Genomic DNA, 21968 nt, shown 5'->3' with positions numbered 1-21968 from the left:
TGAAAGCCCTCTCTATACAATCTCGCCCTCAAAGAACCACGCCCCCTGCAAGCCCCGCCCCTGGTCCCGAATCGATTGAGAGAGTCGTCGTTCCTCGCGCCTTCCTTTCAGTTTCCCGCCAGGAAGGGGGGCGGAGCCACAGACGCATCAGCCAACCATGCCTTGGAACGCTCTAGTGCTGGAATCCTGGGAATGTAGTGTTTGTGATCAACTGAGCCTCAGCTGTCAGAGTGCCACAATTCACTACAATCCCAGGATTCCAGGCAGTGGAAGCAGTCTCACTCTGCGGGTGTTTTTGACCCATGAGAAAGCTATAGGGAAAAGGAATGGGGATACATCCTGCATGGCCATCTCTGAAATGAATCTGAGTCTATCTCCTCCTCTCCTTATTCCTTCCTTGCCTGGCTTACATTTCCCGGCTGCATGGAGGAAGACACCGTGCCATAGTGTCCCTGTGTCTCTCAGCACCATGGAGAGCTCCGAACACGGCTGGGCTGAACCCTCCAGAGAAGCCCAGCTTTGTCTGGGGCTCCAAGACGAGCCCTGCTTATTGATCTGGAGAGAGAAAGGTTAAGAGGTGTATGAGAGCCCTGTTTGAATACTTGAAGGAGGTCATAATGGGAAGGGCAAGCTTCTTTTCTGCTGCTCCAGAGACTAGGACCCAATGGACAATGGATGCAAGCTCCAGGATAGAGATTCCACCTCAACATTAGGAGGAACTTCCTGAGAGTCAGGGCTGTTTCAGGGATGGCCTGCATTGCCTTGGTCCTGGTGGAGTCTCCTTCCTTGGAGGACTTTAAGCATAGGCTGGATGGCCTTCTGTCAATGGGGATGCTTTGACGGAGAGTTCCTGCATGGCAGAATGGGTTGGACTGGATCAGGGCCCTTCTTAGAGTCCCTCCCTCTCTATTATTTTATGATTTTATATCAATGACAACAATTGGACTCTGTGAACAGACCCTTGACAGCGCAACCTTTTTCCTCGTCCCATCAACACCCTCGACTCAGTTGACCATGGGCACTTCAATGGAAGCGAATGAGAAATGGCAGCTTGACTCGCATCCTGAATCAGTCATGACTCTGAGTATGTCTTCTTGCCCTCTTTTCAAAAGCAGTGGCATTGCTTTGTGGCAGAAGTCAGTGCAAACATTCCAAGCAGCAAATGCATAAGGACACACATGTCTGGGGCAAATGAGTGGCAGTTGTCTACTTTCCAGCTCGGCTTTTTCTAAACCTATGTTATGTTCACGTTAAGCATGAACGAAAGGATGTCACTGGCAAAGTCATATCTGTGCATAGGCTTGTGATGAAAGGAGAGGGGATCTCTTCTTCTGTCTTCTTCCCTCGTGGCCTGGTTTAAACCTCCATGCTTGTTTGCTCTCACATTTTGCGGCCACAGCCGAAACTAGCCCTGCGCCACATATTGCAATTGACAGCCAGCCAAGGCGGCCTGTGTTCTGAGACATGGCGCCTGAGGTGCCTCCGGTTACATAAGGGCTTCCTTGGCACAGACCATTATATAAAGAAAGCATGCTTCTAAGGGGAAAGCAATGCAAATAAAGGAACATGGCACTTAGATGAAGCATCAAACCTCCAAAACCAAACATCTCTTACAAGGATAGGCAACTGGACCCCTTCCAATGTCTTGGGATACAACTCCCATTCGCGACAGCCAGCACCAGCAATTGTTAGGGTGTGGGGTTGCAGTACCAAACATTGCGAGGGCATCAGATTTGGGAAGCGACAGTTGTGGAAGAAGCAGTGTACGAAACACGACCATGTTTCCAAGTGCCTTGGGAGAACCGTGTTGCCCTTCTCTGAACAAGTCCTGTTCTCTCTACCTCCAGACTGCATTAACTGCCCCGGCTGAATGCTAGGGAATCCGGGATTGTAGTCTTTGGGAGGAGAAGACATTGAGCCATAATAAACACAAATCCCAGGCAGGGTAGTTAAAGTGGTCTCAAACTGGGTTAGTTTTGCCACTACCCTTGAATGTCTTCAGAATAATATAATTAATAATATAATAATAATAATAATAAAATATAAAGCATACACCTTTTAATGGATAAAAAGAGAGAGGAATTGGCGGGGGGGTGTCTTAACCTTTGGAAATGCAAACATTGCTGCTCTCAAGGGTTTGGTTTGGAGAAGGGAGGCTCAGGCACCTTTTACCTGGGAAGAGAGAATAAGAAGGCACCAGGTGCATCTAGTGCAATCATCATCATATCATCATCTCATCTACCATGAGTCTCCTCTCCATAGACTTCGGTTTGATCAAGTTCTCGCTCATAAAGAACATTCCTAATACAAGGGCGCCATCTGGTGACCATTTTAAAGAATTGCAGCCTCTTTGAGCTTCCTTCCAACTTCTATGGATCGACCCAGAGAGAGAGAGAGGCGCAGTGGTCGAGCAAGAGATCGACCCAGAGAGAGAGAGAGAGAGACAGGGTCGAGCAAGAGATCGACCTAAAGAGAGAGAGTCCTGTTCTAATTGCTTGGACTGCAACTCCCAGCAGCCTGGGAAGGGATAATGGGACTGCAGTGTTAGAGGCCAGAGTGGGTCCCCTTTGACTCCTCCATTGCACTTAATGGGACTAGAGCATCCATAGGTTTGGGATCCATGAAGGGCTTTTCTATGTTTTGGACTGCAACTCCCAGCAGCCTGGGGAAGGATGATGGGGGATGCAGTCTTAGAGGCAGGGGTCCCTTTGACTCTCCATTGCACTTAATGGGATAGAGCATCCATAGGTTTTGGGATCCATGAGGGCCTGTTCTAATTGTTTGGACTGCAACTCCCAGCAGCCTGGGAAGGGATGATGGGACTGCAGTCTTAGAGGGCCAAAGGTCCCTTTGACTCCTCCATTGCACTTAATGGGACTAGAGCATCCATAGGTTTTGGGATCCATGAAGGGCTGTTCAACCCCCACGTAGCCTGGGAAGGGATGATGGGAACTGCAGTCTTAGAGAGCTAGGGGTCCACTTTGACCTCTAGGTCTCTCTCTCTCTTTCGGGGAGACCTCTGGATCTCTCTCTCTCTGGGTCGATCTCTTGCTCGACCTCTGCGCCTCTCTCTCTCTCTCTGGTCGATCCACAGAAGTTGGTAGGAAGCTCAAAGAAGCTGCATGCTCTATGGTGCCACCAGATGGCGCCCTTGCTTGTTGGAATGTTCTTTATGAACCAGAACTTGATCAAACCGAAGTCTATGGGAGGAGACTCATGTGTTGTTGATGTAATGATGATTGCATCTAATGCACCTGGATGCCTTCTTCCTCTTCTTTTCCGGCAAAGGTGCCTGAGCCTCCCTTCTCCAAACCAAAACCTTGAGAGCAGCAATGTTGGCATTCAAAAGGTTAAGACCCCCCCCCCATTCTCTCTCTCTTTTATCCATTAAAGGTGTATGCTGTTGTGTTGTTGTTGTTGTTGTTGTTGTTGTTATTCTGAGACATTCAAGGGTAGCTGCAGAACTAACCCAGTTTGAGACCACTTTAACTACCCTGCCTGGGATTTGTGTTTATTATGGCTCAAGTTCTTCTTTTCCCAAACACTACAGATCCCAGATTCCCTGCATTGAGCCGCGAGCAGTTAATGCAGTCTGAAACTGGATTATATTTGTGTGGTTTGGCCCCTTGTGAGGTCAAAGAAAGGATTTCCTCCCTAAGGCTGGGAAGCCTAAAATAATAAGAGATGAATCATAATTATAATGATGATGATATAGCCTTGAGTCAGGGAGATTACATTCAATTACAAATGGAACCAAGCAAAACATCACTCTTAAAAGCTACGGTTCAACAAACAATGCAGCCCTATTAAGTGGGGTTTGGTTTAATGATGCCTTTACTCATTGAGGGCATAAGCCAGGCCTTCATGGATCAATGGGTTTTTCTTTCTTCCCGCTGGTCCTTCATTACAACCGACCTGTTCGTTTGGGATGGGAATCCGATCCCAAGAGTCTAGTTGGGCAATATTCATTGCATTGTGAAATGGGTTTTAGTTTGGCAAAGCACAGGTGGATCCAGGGAAAGGAGGGCAGGTCTCCCTAAGTCAAATCCTGCCTCAATGACATTTTCTTTCCAGGCTGAAATTTCTAGCATCTGAAATACTAAGGACGAAGTCACCGTGGTAATACAGTTGAACATGTCGGACTTCATACCCAGGCATTTCAGAGTTAAGCAGATGGCCGTCATAAGTGCGGTTTGAAAGTGGATTTTTAGTGTCCTTTCTGATGATGGAATTGAGCATATGTCATCATTACTGCGATGTTCGGACGCAGGAACAAGACTCCCTTCCAAGCTATTCTTTTGTCTTTCTCTCCGCAACATTATTGAAAGTATTCCTACACTTCCTTAACTTACATTTACCTTCCGCAGTTATATCATCCATTCAGACTTCCTTTCTGCCACAACTGAACCATTCTTTAGCTCTTGTTGACTTTCTTATCCACTACCTAATCTTCACACAGACTATAAAACACACAGAGAGAGCGTGTGCACTATACATATTGACTTAGTGTAATTTGGAGCTGCTAGTGAGCGGCCTTTGGTTAAAATTCAGACAAAGCTTGCGAGGGGATTTGGAAGACTTCCAGATGACTCCGATCGGGAGATGAAAGTCAGCAATTAAATGGATACTGAGCAATTAAATGAGAGATGCATGATGCATTTTGCCGGCCAAAGCTAACAAAATGAACTTCAATGGGGGGAATGTAGGTACTTGCACTTAGGGCAGAAAAATGAAATGCACCGAATAAGGATCATGGGAGATGCAGGCTAAATGCACTAAAGTGTGAAAGGATCTGGGAGTCCAAGTAGACCACAAACTGAACATGAGTCAACAGTGCAATGCGGCAGCTAACAAGGCCAATGCGATTTTAGGCTGCATCAATAGAAGTATAGTGTCTAGATCATCAAGAGAAGTAATAGTGCCACTCTATTCTGCTTTGGTCAGGCTCCACCTGGAATAATATTGTGTTCAGTTCTGGGCACCTCAGTTTAAAAAAGATGTTGAGAAACTGGAGCCATGTGTCTAAAGGAGGATGACTAAAGTGGTGAAGGGTCTGGAAACCATGTCCTATGAGGAACGACTTAAGGAGCTGGGGATGTTTAGCCTGGAGAAGAGAAGGTTTAAGAGGTGATATGATAGCCCTGTTTAAATACTTGAACGGATGTCATATTGAGGAGGGAGCAAGCTTGTTTTCTGCTGCTCCAGAGAACAAGACTGGGAACAATGGATGCAAGCTCCAGGAAAAGAGATTCCACCTCAACATCAGGAGGACCTTCCTGACAGTAAGGGCTGTTCGACAGTGGAACACACTCCTTCCTCGGAGTGGAGTCTCCTTCCCTGGAGGTCTTTAAGCAGAGGCTGGATGGCCATCTGTCAATTGGGATGCTTTGATTGAGAGTTTCTGCATGGCAGAATGGGGTTGGACTGGATAAGGCCCTTGGGCAGGGACGTAGCCAGGATTTTAGGAAGAGGGGGGTCCAGACTAAGTGCCACCATTATAATGGGGCTTGGGTGCGGCGGCGCAGCCGCACACACTATTCATTTTTCTAATGGAAGGGGGGGTCCGGACCCCAAGAACCCCCCCCCCCTTGGCTACATCCCTACCTTGGGGTCTCTTCCAACTCTATGATTCTATGTGTCTGTGCAAATTTTTAAAGTGAGACACAGCAAGCAAGTCTGTACTGCATCCCTGAGGGGTACAGGTAATCACACCAAATTTAGGGGTTTTTGTGTGTCTGTGTATCAACAAATCAACAAAGCAAACATTATAACAAGGCCTTCTTTAGTTGCTCAGAACAGAAATGTGTTATACTCATGATGGCAGTTACAGAGGAAGGAATAACCCGAAGTGGACAAATGGTGCTGAGAGAAACCCTGTGGTGTCAGGGTGTTACGTCTATATTATTTATTTAAAGTATTTATGGGCCTGAATGGACAGTTTCTTCCTGACGTTTCACCAGCATCTGTGGCTGGCACATCAGAGAAGATGCCAGCCACAGATGCTGGCGAAACATCAGGAAGAAACTCTTCTAGAACATGGCCACGTTGCCCGAAAAACCCACAAAAGACTATGGGTGCCGGCCATGAAGCCCTTCGACTTCACAATGTGGTATTCGGACTGACCTCTGGAAGCACATGGACCTCTCTCTTTGGTGAACCACAACAGCGAGGCTACCCAAATAAATAGCTTCTTTGCCAAAGTGTCTTTTGTTTTCAGCACCAAAGTGGCTCCCCGTGAGGCCTGTCTCTCCCTGTCTTTCTTTTGCAGAGGCAGGATCACAAAGTGGAGCATGGAGGCCAAGGCGCCTGATGTGCCCCAGCGCAGGTTACAGGATGGGAGGCAAGGGGGAAGCGCATCTTTTGATGGCAGGTTGAAGCTTTATTAAAACAGCTGGTGCTGTTTTGACAGCCATTTCCCTGGGGGCTTTGGAGACAGATGAAAGCAATAAACAGGAGCTAATTGCAGATGCTCATCTGGCAGCGAGAGCCAATCTCTTGAAAGGGATCAAGCACTCCTGGTGCAGAGGCTAAGCCATGGCAGGCCAAACCATTAGCCACTGTGACTTGGTCGTTTTTTATCTTTAATTTAATTTTTATTTTAGTCTGGAAAGTGGAACGGAGAAGGTCCTGGCGGTCTTTTAAGATGTGGAGATGTTGTTTTTTAAATCTCAAAATGGATGCTGAGTCTGTCATAGAGCTGGGTGGAGTGGTGTTAATGGGGAATCAGGAGGAGAGCATGATGGTAGCAACAGCCCCATATAATAATGGCTATGAAACCAACAGGTATAACTCTGTTTCCATTGACAAGCATGATTGCTGCAAAACCAGGGCTCCTGCGGTAATGTCTTCAATGGACAATTCGGACTTATTTTAGCTTTAGAAGACTTGCTCCTGGCAATCCAAACAGCTTGGAAGAGGGTTGTGCTATGGATCAACCCTGCTGCCTATGCTTTTGGGCTGTCCATAGACAGTCTGTCTATGGGGAGAGCTAGGAAAAGCTATGTTATGGCTGGAGAAATTTTGGAAGCTGTAGTCCAAAAAGGAACTTTCCCAAACTCTAGACCTGAGGAGTGACAAAATGAAAACACCCACATTTCTGAATTTGCCACTATTTCTCCCGGGATCATTTCGGAATGATGCGCATTCGGAAGACATGTTTTACAGCCACAGATCAGTGTTCCATTTTGTTATCACGGTATGTGATAGGATAAACCACATGGCCCCCTATTTGGCTCGCATTAGGGGCTGAAAATGAATAGGACTCCTGTGTGTAACAGTAATTAAATTCCTAATCTGTGACGGCACATTTAGGAGAGATAGATGGCTTTTTAATGCCTGCGATGAATGCTGAGCAGACAGTGTCGCTGCAAGAGCAACGCTATTGCAGTCACGTATGGAGCCAAGTGCAAAGAGGCCATTTGCCAGCCACCTTCCCAAGGAAATGCAATTACTATCCCCCATTTTTGGCAAGGCCACATTTGGTTGCTGTTCTGGATTATTGCCATCAGAAGGGAGACCTGAGCCAAGTTCATTTACCGACTACACACATCACTTTTAAACAAGGGCGTGTTAAAAATACAGCAGATCTTCCAACATTTCAGATTGAAACTGGGGCTTGGTTCGCATGGGTGGCAAAATGCACATCTACCCCAACCCTATACCACATCACTTAGCGTTAAGTCAAAACTAAGGCCTGTTCCAAACTGCCAAAATAAAGCTGCTTTGGGTCTCTTTGGAGGCATGCTATTTAAATGATGCATGGGTCCTAAGAGCCCGGAGGTCGCGCCAAAGCCACACTCCATTCCTAAGCACTGGAGGGCAGCTTTGGTGCAGCTTCCAGATTCTTAGGATGCATGCATCATTTAAACAGCATACTTCCAAAGAGACCCCAAGCAGCTTTATTTTGGCAGTCTGTAACAGGCCCAACTTAAGTATAACAATGTACAGCATTATGTCAATACTAGTTTAACTTCAGTACTAAAATTACAATACTAAAACACTAGTACTAAAACCTCCCTAGCAGGTAAAGCAGCTGTTGTACCAGAAGCGTGTTCAACCTGCCACAAAAGTGGACATGCCACTTTGGAAGGGAAAGGTCCTTCTCCTTGCCCATCTCCAGCCTCCGCTTGCCATATGCCAAGTGAGCTTGCAAACCCTTCGGTTGTTTCCTTGTCAAAATGATCCATGGCCTCCGCATCCAATGCGCCTTTCCAAGCAGCTGCTTAGTATGGCAGAGACGAGGGGTAGCTGTGTCCAAAGCACTTATTGCTGAACTCCTGCTGACTTTTCCTTTTTAGCTTTCTAATCTCTTCCTATTCTTCTCTAAGGGAGGGAAAAAAGAGCATCCTCAGCTCCGCTGAGCAGAGCAAATAAAAGCCTGGCAGATTCTGACTGTTAAATAATAATTATGCTATTACCTCTCCAAAGCTGGATTCGATGGCTCAGCCATTATGGCGGCGTGCAACACTTTCCAGACACAACAAAGCCAGAGACACTCTAAACCCATATAATGCAAAGGCAATCGGAATGGATTTACAATGACGCTCCTGCAGTTGGTTGGGGAGAGCAAGCATACATTTACAACCGTCTCCCTATTGATCTGATTTTCCTGGTCCTCCTGATCTTGGCTCCCTGATTCATCCCTGTGTGCTTGCCTTCAATTCTGTTCAGGTTAGGTAGGATGAAGGTGCTGCTTTAGGCAGGAGATACTGGCTGTCATGAAAGGCAGCACCCGTTCATGCCATTGCATATATAATGCCTTGGGTGTCCATGACTGTTTGCTTGAGTAACTTCAACTTGTCACCTGAAAGAGTGATGCGATGAAATAAAGGGTGACTCATAAGACATTTCAACAAATATTTGAGAGAGGTGCCAAACAGCCACTCTGTTCTCTGCTTTGAGGCAAAGAGTGGGCCAAGAATGATTGAAGTAAAGAAGGATCCAGACCTACACAAGAATGTTCCCCCACATCCCTCGAGGGCCCATAGCGTTCATGTTGCACCGGCAACATGAAAGGAAACCCTCCGTCTTGCAGAAATCTCACAGTGTTATCAATTCCAGAGGGGTAGTCAAGTTAGCCCACTGCCTCAAACACAATAAAAGGGTCCTGAAAGACTAGCAGGTTTATTCTGTCTGGAAACATAGGGCCCATACAAACAGGACAAAATAAAGCTGCTGCAGGTCACTTTGGAGGTATGCTGTTTAAATGATGTCTGCATCCTAAGAGTCCAGAAGCTGCACCAAAGCCACACTTTGGTCCTTAGGACTAGATCATGGCTTTGGTGCAGCTTCCAGACTCTTAGGATGCATGCATCATTTAAACAGCATACCTCCAAAGTGACCCGAAGCAGCTTTATTTTGGCCTGTCTGTATGGGGCCATAGTTTTGATTCCAGGTGCATGAATGCTATAGTGGGCTCTGTCCACAACAGATGATGCTACTGAATATTGGCTTGTTTGTAACAGTTTCACATGACTTCCGTAACCACCGTGTTTGGACAGCGCTGAAGTGAAGGTGAAATGTACTGAAGGTAGTAAGGACTTGACTACAAATTCGTTGTCGGCAGCAAGATTATTAATACCAAAACAACTGAAGGTTAAAGGTTTATACCAAACAGAGGCATGGTATAAAGATGTCAGATAACAATAAATTAACATCTAGACTTACATTATATTTTTTTTGACATTTTTAATTTTTTTAAATCCTTTGACAATTTTCTTTAAAAGCATCACATTTTGACCAAATCTTTGTTAAGTAAGTATACATTTAGGCGCTGCGTATAATAATGTGTGTATGGTAATGTAATTCCCTTACGTGGGTTAACAGAAATCTCACCTATGCGCATCAGCATGCCCCATTGCAAACAATGCGGCTTGTGCTTGTGACGCAGCAGGACTTCAATAAAAGGTTCTTGCAATTCAATCCACCAAGGCAGTTCCTTATATATTCTGCCTTTTATTTTTAGACTCTTTCCCCAGACTCTTAATGTATGAAATATGTTGCATGTACTATGTACATGAATGCAAATACATGTGAGGTCCTTCAAGCAAGGCTAATGCCTACTTAAAGTTTTGGATGTAAAAGTAATCAATTGAATTCACATTTACATACAGAAATATCGTTTTGATACCTCTTCAGATCAGCAATTTTGTTTTGGAAACCCACTTTAGTTCGTAGTAAAACTATATACACAAATGTTTACAGCAACAAGTGTAAAAATCTGCATGCATGCACCTCTAAATGGAAAGAGAAGAAATCTGTAGCCATTAGGATATAATGTACACTTGTAACTGTACTTGGGAAATGTTGTTTGTACTTGGGAACTCTGCCTTGGTTCTAAAAGCTGAACCACCTGGAAGTCCCTATCATGCTAGGCACACTTGAATCCATGAAGGATAGCAATACACCCCACACTACATTGCTCTATAACCCATGCTCAAATCTGGTCATGCTGCTTGGAGACACTCCGACAAACCAAAGCACCTAAATGGCAGCCACTTGTAGCAATAGCCTAAGAGCCTCATCTCCATTGCAAGCAACCTAATGGCAGAGGGAGACGAATCTGTCAGCTTCACTTTTATAACTGTCAGATTTTTAAATGTAATTTTATCCTGCTTATTAAAAAGTGTTTTTTTTTTCAGATTTGTGTGATGTGCAACAAAATGAAACAAATGAAATTTACACACATTGGCATTTGCCAAATGTAAAAGATCTAGATCAAGGGAAGTCATAGTGCCACTCTATTCTGCTTTGGTCAGGCCCCAACTGGAATATTGTGTCCAGTTCTGGGCATCACAATTCAAAAAGGATGTTGAGAAACTGGAGCCATGTGTCCAAAGGAGGGCAGCTAAAATGGTGAAGGGTCTGGAAACCATGAAGCCTTATGAGGAGAGACTTAGAGAGATGGAGATTTTTAGCCTGGAGAAGAGAAGGTTAAGAGGTGATATGAAAGCCCTGTTTAAATATTTGAAGGGATGTCATATTGAGGAGGGGGCAAACTTGTTGTCTGCTGCTCCAGAGAACAGGACCTCAATGCAAACTGCAGGAAAAGAGATTCCAGCTCAACATTAGGAGGAACCTCCTGACTGAAAGGGCTGTTCGACAGTGGAACAAACTCCCTCGGAGTGTAGTGGAGTCTCCTTCCTTGGAGGTCTTGGATGGCCATCTGTCGGGGATGCAATAACTATAGAACATGGAGGTTCTTATTTTTACCCCTTGTGTTCATTGTGCCACACTGGTTTTGATAGTAATAAGCAAAGCTAATCCAGCTTTCTGGTTTCCCTACTCTATTCATTAGTGTAATTCTTACCAGAAAGATGGAATTAACTCCTCCAAATTCCACCTTTCGATCTTTTCTGTGGGTCTCATACTACACCTGCTGAAAACAGTGTTGCAAAATTCAGCTCATGATGAACGAAGCAATTGGAATGTGTGTAGGAACAGGGTACTTATGTGCTCACCATTTTGCTATAACCCAACACATCAGATGGTGTTACAATAGTCTCGCATTCTTTAAGGAGAGCATGAACTGCCCAAAAATGATTATTCAACAACAATAAATAATAAATTGTGTCCATTTTTCTCCTCCGCATTTGCCAAAGGTCTTGCCATGCCAGTGACCTTTATAATCCTCTTCTCTTAGCTTGTAAAGTGGATTCTTTTGGAGATGCTTTTGCTTGGGATTCCTTTAAATGTAGTGTCCAATGGTGAAAAATTGTGAGGTCACTGGTATGTTACTTCCATATGCATCTTTCTCTTGGCATAACCTTTATGGATGAATGGATGAATGCTGAATTCACAAATAGAAAATCCCTCTCTGAAGATGCCAGCCACAGATGCTGGCGAAACATCAGGAATAAACGCTTCTAGGACATGGCCACATAGCCCCAAAACCCCACAAAAAACTATGGATGCCGGCCATGCAAGCCTTCGACTTCACAAAAACCCCACTCTTTTTACATTCCTATCCCCTGCCCCCCATGTATGCAAAAACCCACTAAGAGCTTAGCTAAGGAAAGTCCACTGTATCCTTATGCTCCTTTGGGAATGACAGTTCCCACAAAAACAGCTAAGTATATCAGGAAGGGAAAGCACCTTGCAAGGCCTGGGCATGGGGCCTTAAATGGTCCTAATTTAAAAAGAGATGCCCCAATTGTTGTTGTTGTTGTTGTTATTTTGTTCTTTGCTCTCAGGATAACCCTCCTCTTCTTTTTTGTCAATGATCTTGGCTCTGGATCAGATGGCTGCAGGACCTTTGGCATGGCGAAGAAGATGACTCTCAGTTCTGGTGAAGAGAACCTGCAAAATTGAGTATGTGCACCATACAAATACTTTCTTGATGACTCCCTTCCTTTCTCTGAAAGGAAAAACCATGCAATAAGATTCCATGCCAGCATAAAACGAAACAGAAAAGTAAATCAGGTAAGCAAGGGCACACAAGGTAAATGCCCCCATCCATAGATAGATTAGATAGACGGTTAGATAGAATATTAAGTGTAGATGCATTTTGATTGAACTTCAGTTCATTCAGAGTTCTAGGTTTGCACTGGAGTCGTTTTTCACCCACAATATTTCATGGCACCCGTACTTGGATGCAAAACTATCAATCCCAAATGCCTCATATTGCAAGGCTATGTGCTATGAAGGCAGTGAAGCTGCTTTGCCTTTTCCTCCTTGTTTCTCCCCAACATCAGAGGCCTCTTTATCCCAGTTCTCGCCCAATGATCTTCTTCCGAATCTCCTGGAGAAATGAAATCCAAATGGCTGCTTTTTGAAGTGACCATTTTGGCAATTACATCCTATGGACGTAACAGCTTGAACTTATCTTGTATCCAGAGATAGCCATCTGCATGACCGTCAGGGTGATATCTTTATAGGCTTTCCGTTCTTATCGTATTGGTACACAAGCATTTTAATACAGTGAGAGTTGGCAGGGGATATCCAAGGGCTGCTAGTTATGGAAAAGTTATGGTTTGTATAGAACTGAACAGGTTGCTTCTGGCACTTAAAGAAGGCCTTAAGTGTGGCAGCTGCCATTGTGCGGAATCGCTTGCTAATAAAACAATACAGGAAGAAATTGATGGCGGTGTTCAACAGCGCCAGCATGTTGGCAACATCCGAGACAATGTGGATCGACCAGCTGTTGTTTATCGGAGACACATAAAGGTGGTACAATATCATGATAATCCTCGGTGCCCAAAGGATGGCAAAAATCGAGGTGATGGCAAACAAGATGGCGGTTGTTTTCCCTGTCGAATAGCCTCTCAGTCGAAAATTACACTTCTGACGCACCTTGTACACAATGATGGAGTTCAAGATAAAGAAAATAGAGCAAGGTACTAAGTAGACGGTAAAACAGTGGATCCAGATCAGGATGTGATGGACCAGCGTACTTGTGTAGTCCTCTTTCCAAATATTGGGCCACCAATAGTAGGGGATGCTGGTCAGAAAGCAAATGACGTAGACGCTTACGATGACTTTTTGGGTGCGAGCCGGGTAAGAAACCATGTGGTATTTGAGCGGGTGGCAGACTGCGATATACCGGTCGATGGTCAGTGGCACGGTAATCCAGATGGAGGTGTGAATGGAAGAGAATTCCAACACCACAATAATTTTGTCCAGGATCTCCGGCATTTGCTTTTTCAAGATGAAGTCTTCCAAGAGAAAGTCCACAAAGACGATGAAGAAGAGCACCAGCAAGTCCGCAGCTGCGAGAGCTAAAAGGTAGTTATAGGAGGACTTTTGTCGGCGAGCCACCAATTGCGAGAGGATGATGACTGTCAAAATGTTTGCTGTCGAGAGACGGGAAAAGAGAGAAAAGAAACAGTTATATTAGCTTTAAGGAGGCAGGGTGGCAATCGATATTTGAAGACATTGAAAGATATTAATGTATGTCCCTTCCTGCTGCAATTTAGCTTGCAGGAATATTTGTGTTTACATACCCAAAAACACATGTCTTGTCTTTCTGAAGCTTACACATCACTCCTGGCAGCTAATGAGAGTTATGACTAATAGTAATATACAATACAATTCTAACATAACGCATAATGGGATCAGTTAGATAAAACCTGGAATAAGAGTCATAAATGCTTGTCTAAATGAGGGCTTATGTACACTTGTTAAAAAAATCCCCCCAAAACCACAAACTCGCTCCAAAGTTGCGTCTGTATAACCTCTGAGAAATGGCTGTTTCCGGGGAAATATGGAAAGTTTTGTTGTTTATCTTACTTTGTCTTGGAGTACACAAAGCCGGGACACATGCATACACACAAACCAGTGTTTTCCTAAGACTTAGGGCAAAAAAATGAAATGCATAGATATAAGATGGGGGCACTTGGCTGAATGAGACATATTATGTGTGAAAGGGATCTAGGAGTCCTAGCAGACCACAAGTTCAGCATAAGTTAACAGTGTGATGTGGCAGTCTCCAGAGGTCTTTAAACAGAGGCTGGATGGCCATCTGTCAGGGATGCTTTGACTGAGAGTTCCTGCATGGCAGAATGGGGTTGGACTGGATGGCCCTTGGGGTCTCTTCCAACTCTGTGATTCTATGATTCTAAGTGTGGGTTTTTTGGTGTGTAAACAGCTGCATTGGGCCTGATTGGGGATTCTGACTTAATTCCACTTTCACCACCAAACATGAGGGATCAATCTCCTCTGAATATAACCACCTGCTGTTGCTTCACTTACACATCTTACTAGTTCATGAACAAAACATGGAGCTTCGGTATTCTGATGGCGTGTGTTGCCAAGCATTAATATTTTCATATGCATTCAGTAACTACTCCTCTGGAAGAGCTAATGCAGAACATTGAATGTTCATCTCTGGATAGTGCTGACTGCCTTTTCAGGGCCAGTAAAGAATACCTATGAGGAGTCCTCTAAATAAGAAGTGAATGAAAGGGTGGACTCAAAAGAAATTATGTCCTTATACTGCCCAAACACAATCCATATCACTCAATAAGAACATGCTAAACATCAGCATGCGCGCCTTATGAGTACATTTTGTCCACAATTTCAAGGGAAGGGGGACGGTGGTCCTACAGATCATTTTCTCCTACATCTTCCACTAGCCATGCCATCATGACTAATCATGAGAGGTTATGGGAGTTGTAGTCCAAAAATAGCTGGAGTGCCACAGTTGCCCACTTTGCTTTGACTGCAGTTCTATCTAAAGGATCTCAGAGCGGTGGGATTTTCAACCAAACCTTTCATCATTGTGCCAGAGAGCTTAATGCCAGCTCTTTGAGAGTCTCCAAGGACACTTACACAGTGATAAGCCCTCTTGAACACAGTAGGAGTTACTCCTGAGTAATCAGCTACTTGTTTAGACTCTCAGCAAGTTACTCAGTCATGGTGGTTTTCTTCTATATAGAAAGAGCTGTTCACACAATGGCAGTCCTTTGTGTCTAAAAGGACCGCCACATCATTTGCCAACAAAACTCCACAAGACTTAGTTGTTTTGGCAGTTACTTGCTCTGGTGATGATCTTGTACCTTGCAAAAAGTGTAGACAACCTGATGTCCCAGATGTTCTTGTACTACACCTCCCATGGTTCCCAATAATTTGCCATCCTGATGGGAGTTGTAGTCCAAAATATCCAAACAGTACTTGTCCTGCCTTCGGAAAGCCACTTATCAAATGAGACCTTTCTCCTCCCAAAGCCTCGCATCATTATGATAAGGGGAGAGATAAAGTTGTCTGGGATCCAAGGTATAAATAAAGATCCACCTTGACTCTTTCCCATTAACTCTGCAGCTCCACTTTAGCCCATTCCAGTTCTGCAGATAGGATGAAAATGGTTTTATATAGGCAAGTGTTGTATCTGATCCAGATGATAAAAAAAACATTTTATTCTGCTATATTTAGCAGGATTGTATTGCTCCTTGTTTTCTACTCCATTTTACAGGAAGTCATTCTGGTCTCTTCTGGATAAACAAAAGCAAGCAAATGAATAAATAAGTATATGAAACCACAAAGTAAATGGGTGTTTGTTGTTTTAAATCCTTGTTCCAGTCCATCACATCCAAGTGCTTCTTCTGCACGCACTACCTTGAGCAGCAAGGCGATTTAGTTTTACTTTACAGGTACTGAGATCTGTGTTTAGCAGTTACCCCAAGGTAGATTTGCACATACCAAGTCTAGGTCTAGGAGATTACCTGCAGCCTCTGTTAAGAGACTTGGCTTGGCTTGGCTTGAGGCTACTCTGCTGTGGGTCTGGGGGGTTGTACACATTGTGATAATACATCTATTAGACCATCTACAAGAGGCAACCCTCATTGTGTTAATTTATGGTAGTCTTTAATGCCTACCGGCTGCTTTATCACACAAAGATAGTAAAAGGTCATCTGGGGGAAGAAAAATGTGTTTCTAGGGGCTGCATTTCACTTGCTTGAGTGTCATAAACAGAGGTCCTCTACTGACAGAAACTGCAGACCATGCACCCCCCAGGCTATAGAATAACTGGGGGGATAGGAAAAGAGATAATATAGACCAGCATCCTGTTAGTGACATACACAAAATACTTATATTTGTGTATGTACTTTTCAGGTCATTGGTATTCCCTTCCTTCCTTTGCAGTGACCAAAGTTGTCCCCACACCATGATGCTCTTATAGCACCTTGCAGTTGCTGGTGGAGGATGCAGGAGATCAGAAAAGGGATTGGGTATGTTCCCATAGCTAGATACTGACTGGTGGCATTAGCCACTGAGACCCCCAGAGGTCCCTTGCAGATCTTGGTTGAAAAGATCCTTGCTCTATGTCTGGCTGTAGGAACCTAGCAAGATGCTTTGCCAGTCTCCCCTGCTCTCTGCTGAAAATAGCACACAAAGAGCAGGATTGGATGCAGAAGAAGGAGAAGTGAAGATAGGAGGAAGGAACAGCAACAACTGAACATATGCAGATGACACCATACTACTAGTGGAAAACATCGTAGGCTTGAGACAATTACATACTAGGGAAGGCCAAGGAAGAAAGTGACAGGGCAGGATTACTGATGAACATAAAGAAAACAAAAATAAAGACCATGGAGGATATACATAAATTCAGCCTAGATAGAAGAAGAAATTGAAATAAAGACTTTCTATACCTTGGTCAGAATGGAGACTATGGTCAAGAAATAAGAAAAGACTCGGAATGGAAATGCAGCCATTAAAGAACATGACACTATCTGAAAGTGCATAGTGCAAAGATATACAACTAAGCATTAAAGTAAGAATCGTCCCAAGCCATGACCATGTACAGATATGAGATCTGGACAGTGAAGAAAGCTTACATAAAGAAAATTAACTCATCCACGATGTAATGCTGGAGGCAAGTCAAAAGACAAACAAATGGGTTCTGGAACAGATCAAGCGTGAACTCTCCCTGGAAGCCAAGATGACCAAAGTGAGGCTGTCATCCTTTGGTCACATCATGAGAAGGCATGTCTCACTAGAAAAGACAATAATGCTAGGGAAGGTAGAGGCCAATAGAAAGAGAGAAGGACTGGATGCCAAATGGATAAACTCAACCAGAGAAGTCATGGGCATGAATCTGCAGGGCCTAAGCAGAGCAGTAGAGGATAGAGGGTCTTGGAGATACTCATCCATGGGGTTGTCATGAGTTTGGGGCTGACTTGACTGCAGTTAACAGCAACTTCCCAATAGGGAAACAAGTCAGCTTTCTGTGCCAAGGTGACAATGTTAAATACTGGGTCTTTAGCCCTGCCCAAATACCCTAAAGACACCAGATCTCATCTGATCTTGAAAGCTAAGCAGAGTCATCCTTGGTTAGTATTTGTACAGGAGACCACCAAGAAATACTTGGTGCTGTAGGCAATATTAACTTCACTAGAAAAGATTGGCAAAGCTGTGCCAAGTATCTGAGAGTACGGCATGGAAGTGCCCTCTCAAAGGCCACGCTCTCTCCAGATTAATGTCCTCTCTTCCCCAGCACAACTGCACAAAGCCTCTGCGACCTTAACACAATGGCTCCAACTGCCCTCTTCTTACAGCAAGACCAAAATCAGATCCACACACTTCTTTTGCACTCAGCATACTGTACACGTACAATCAGCGCCGTTCACAGTAATGGAAATCTTGTCCTCAGATGACATTGCCAAACCAAGGCGGCAGCATTACCAGTTGCATGCAGAGAAGGCTCTGGCGGTACCCTGGGGCAGTCCTTCCTCAGGGCTTCTTCCATCACCTCCTCCTGGTGCCCTTCCTCCTAATGGAATTAACTCAGCCGCTCAAGAGGGAAATACAACCATGGGCACCTTCAGTCCCAAGGACAAGATGCAGGTTTGCATACGTGTGCAGCATATACAATTTGGCACATACAGATTTGACACTGGCGCACAAACGCTAAATCCCCAGTCAACCCAGGATTCTTAGGGCTGGTATCTAATATATCTAATAAATGTCTAATCTTATATTTATGATTGTGACGGAAGAGTGTTTTCAACCAATTCCGCTCATCTTGCTCCTTTCATCTTTCTCTTTTCAAGAAGACACAGGCAGCATACCTGACTGCTTTCTATTAACCTTCCAGGCTGAGTTTCTTAAGGTGGACTCAGCTGATTCAGCTAAGCTTCACTGTAGCTTCTGTGTCCATTTAGCTAAAAGACAGGCAGCTCCAAGCTTTCTCTTGGGGAATGGCTTCAGACACTGAGAATCCAAGCACTTCAACATGTTCTTGATTCTAGCCATAATGATGCTGCCAAATGTGTACCTCCAGTCTCCTTTTCTGTTTCTCTTCAGGAAAATGCCACTTGGATTCCTGGCATACAGTTTCACATGGGAAAGGAGAGCGATGTAGAGATGCAGTTTGCACAGCCCCTACTTCTGTCTTTTTAAATTAGTTGTCTTTTTAAAATTATTGTAACCCGCCTTGAATCCAGTTGTGGGAGAAAGGGAGGCTATAAATCTGTGAAATGAAATGAGTGCAATGAGTGCAACAGTTTGGCCTCGGGCACCAAAATATCTTGATTCAGCCATAGGTATGGATGTGTGTGTCTGTTACTTGGATTTGCCAAAATTAATATCAGTATGCATCAGATTGAGATATTTTGTGGAAATACACCATCTAAAAGTAGTTCATACAATCATAGAGTTGGAAGAGAGCCCAAGGGCCATCCAGTCCAACCCCATTCTGCCATGCAGGAAATCTAAATCAAAGCATCCCCAACAGATGGCCATCCAGCCTCTGTTTAAGTTAAGCTTAGTTAGCAGATCTATAGTAACAAACAAGAAAGTCTGTCCTTCCATCTTTCTGCAACAGCCATAACTCACCAGGACATCATGGTAGTGGTTTGCAAATATGACAAACTCTCTTTGGTTGCCATCCAAATTGTGCTACCAAGTTTCAAATGGAGAGATCAGTAGAAGTGAAAAGGATGTATTTGTACATCATTAAGAAATTATATTAAATGCCTTAAATTTTGACAGAATATCTTTAGCTGCTGCTCTAGTTGCAATGGCCAGTTTCAAATCAAAATCTTTATTGGTGTATATACTAGAAGTCAAAGTAAAAACACTTAGTAGGATTCTCAGAGGCTATAGCTTCTAAGCACCACTTCGCCTTTAAAAAGGTCTCTTTCCTAGGCACCTCAGACTTTGGAGACGGAGGTCCAAAACACACTGCAGAAATAATCCAGTTGGAAACCACTTCTTGAAACTGTAGTATTGTGAGACATTGAGCCTTCTCTATCAGAGAGCTCTGGTGCCATGATAGATGACAATTCCCAGGATCCCCTAGCACTGAGCCAGGGCAGTTAAAGGGGTGGATTATTTCTGCAGTGTGTTTGGGACCCCAGCTGCCTTGCTGTGTCAAAACTTTGCTCTATTGAGGATTACTTTAATGACACACACATACGCCTTAACAAAGAAAGACTGTTGCAACACAAGGGCTGTTTGGGATTTCTTTCCTGGATTTCATCTACATTTTCAGATCCTAAAGGATCAATAATGCAACACGATGGCTCTGTTGGACCCTCTACACATGCGCAGAGAGAGAGAGAGAGAGAGGAATGAGCTGCTTTGATGGCAATGGAAACACAAAGGGTGGAAAGAGTGCTTCAGCACCAAGGACAGTTCAGCACCAAGGACAGTTCCTTTTCTTACAAAGGCATCCTAGGGCCTTCTTGGCTGTCTTCAATGGCAAAGCGTCCCTCTCTCTTTAAATCATGGTGCTACAAGTTACTTTCTTGATTCTTATCATGACCCTGGGTTTGGGAATCACTAGAAAGAAGCTTTGCTTTTTTATTTTAAACCAAAATGCTGAGGTAGATGAGGGCAACTGGGAGAAGGCAACCTCCTCTGAAAAAACCACGCCAAGAAAAACCCATGATAGGTTCACCATAAATCGGAAAAGACTTGAAGGCACACAAGACTAGGATTGGACAACTTTGCAGAGCACCAGTCTCTCAGCCATAATGAAGGCTATGGAGCAGGGATTCCCAAACTTTGTTCCTCCCCAAATGTTTTAGACTTCAACTCCCAGAGGACCCAGCCACCTTGGTCAACAAGCTGACATCCAAAGCATCTGGAGGACCAAAGTTTGGGAATAACTAAAAGAGGCTCCTGTTTCAGAGGCAGCCTACCACTAACCCCACTTGTTGGAAGACGAACAAGAGATCCAAAACACGCCGCAGGAATAATCCAGTTTGAGACCGCTTTATTGCTGTGGCTCAATGCTAGGGAATTCTAGGATCTGTAGTTTTGTGAGACATTTAGCCTTCTCTGGTGCCACAAAAAACTACAGTTCCCAGGGCTCCCTAGCACTGAGCCAGGGCAGTGAAAGCGGTCTCAAACTGCATTATTTCTGCAGTGTGTTTGGGACCTCTGTTGCCTTCAGGCTCTCTTTGCAGGCTGCCACTGCTAGCCCATGGAAGATGGACTAGCTGGGCTTCTGGACTGGTCCATCCAGGGCTTTGAATGAAGGACTTTCCAAGAAGACACCCATCCACTCCAACTTTCTGGAGTTTGTGACCTGTTTCTGATAGTGAATATATCTGTGCCATCTTCTCTCTACTCTCAACCCACTCAGTCCTGGTTAATGTGGAGTGAGCTTGTTTTCTGCTGCTCCAGAGACTAGAACAGGGAGCAATAGATGCAAGCTCCAGGAAAAAAGATCCCACTTGAACATTAGGAGGAACCTCCTGACAGTAAGGGATGTTCAGTGGTTGAACACACTCCTTCATCGGAGAGTGGTGGAGTCTCCCTCCTTGGAGGTCTTTAAGCAGAGGCTGGATGGCCATCTGTCAAGGATGCTTTGGTTGAGAGTTCCTGCATGGCAAAATGGGGTTGGACTGGATGGCCCTTGAGGTCTCTTCCAACTCTAGGATTCTTGCCTTCTAACAGGATCTGTACAATAGAACATAGGGCTGATTTGGAAGGTCTAGACCTCTTCTCCTGGAACAGGGGATAGACCCCTTAAGCCAGCCTAACTCTGAGCAGCATTGCCAACCTGTTCCCCAAACCCAGCCATTGGATTGGGGGGGGGTCTCCTCCCATAGACACACACTTCCAGATCTGAGGGACGCTCCAGTAAATCTCTTCTGTGTCTGTGTGTGCTTAATAAAGAGAAAGGATAGCAGACGTCTCCCATGAGCAAAATTGAGCTAACCTCCCCATAAAATAACTCAAAGCTCCACTCTGGGTCCCACAACATACTCCAACTCCCAGGATCCCATAGCAAAGAGCCAGACAAAGAGTTAAAGCGGGGCCAAACCGGGGTGGATGTAGCCCTGGATCAGTTATTGAGAAATGAATGAAAGGAAGAGCGATCCCAGTTCTTGGCTAAGATGCCAGGATCAGGGAGGGCTCCAAAGGAAGTCTATGGGGACCCAGGACATTCAATCCCTCCTGATGCTGCTCTTACCTGGCAGCCCCAGGCAGAGGAGCAAAGTGTAGTAGACGACGGGTCCGTAGCCTAATCCGCATCCGAGGCGGGAGGAGTTGTGCGTGTGGACGGAGTCCTGCTCCAT

At 44.6% G+C, this 21968-nt stretch overlaps 1 protein-coding gene across 1 annotated transcript; it reads right to left on the bottom strand.

Moving 5' to 3' along the window:
• Positions 1–12855: 12855 nt before the first annotated feature.
• Positions 12856–21968, bottom strand: GPR139 (G protein-coupled receptor 139). Its single transcript, XM_042438681.1, has 2 exons — positions 21863–21968; positions 12856–13790 (listed from the first exon to the last, which is right to left on the bottom strand). Exons 1-2 carry the CDS (start codon positions 21966–21968, stop codon positions 12856–12858), a joined length of 1041 nt encoding a protein of 346 aa, XP_042294615.1.

Source organism: Sceloporus undulatus, chromosome 8 (assembly GCF_019175285.1).
Source record: "Sceloporus undulatus isolate JIND9_A2432 ecotype Alabama chromosome 8, SceUnd_v1.1, whole genome shotgun sequence".
NCBI lineage: Eukaryota > Metazoa > Chordata > Lepidosauria > Squamata > Phrynosomatidae > Sceloporus > Sceloporus undulatus.
This window is presented reverse-complemented; position numbering and strand designations above follow the sequence as displayed.

Coding starts and splice junctions, on each gene's coding strand:
- GPR139 (XM_042438681.1), bottom strand. CDS start 21,968: ATGGAGCAGGACTCCGTCCACACGCACAACTCCTCCCGCCTCGGATGC. Junction 13,791..21,862: donor CCTCTGCCTGGGGCTGCCAG/GTAAGAGCAGCA, acceptor GTCTCTCGACAG/CAAACATTTTGACAGTCATC.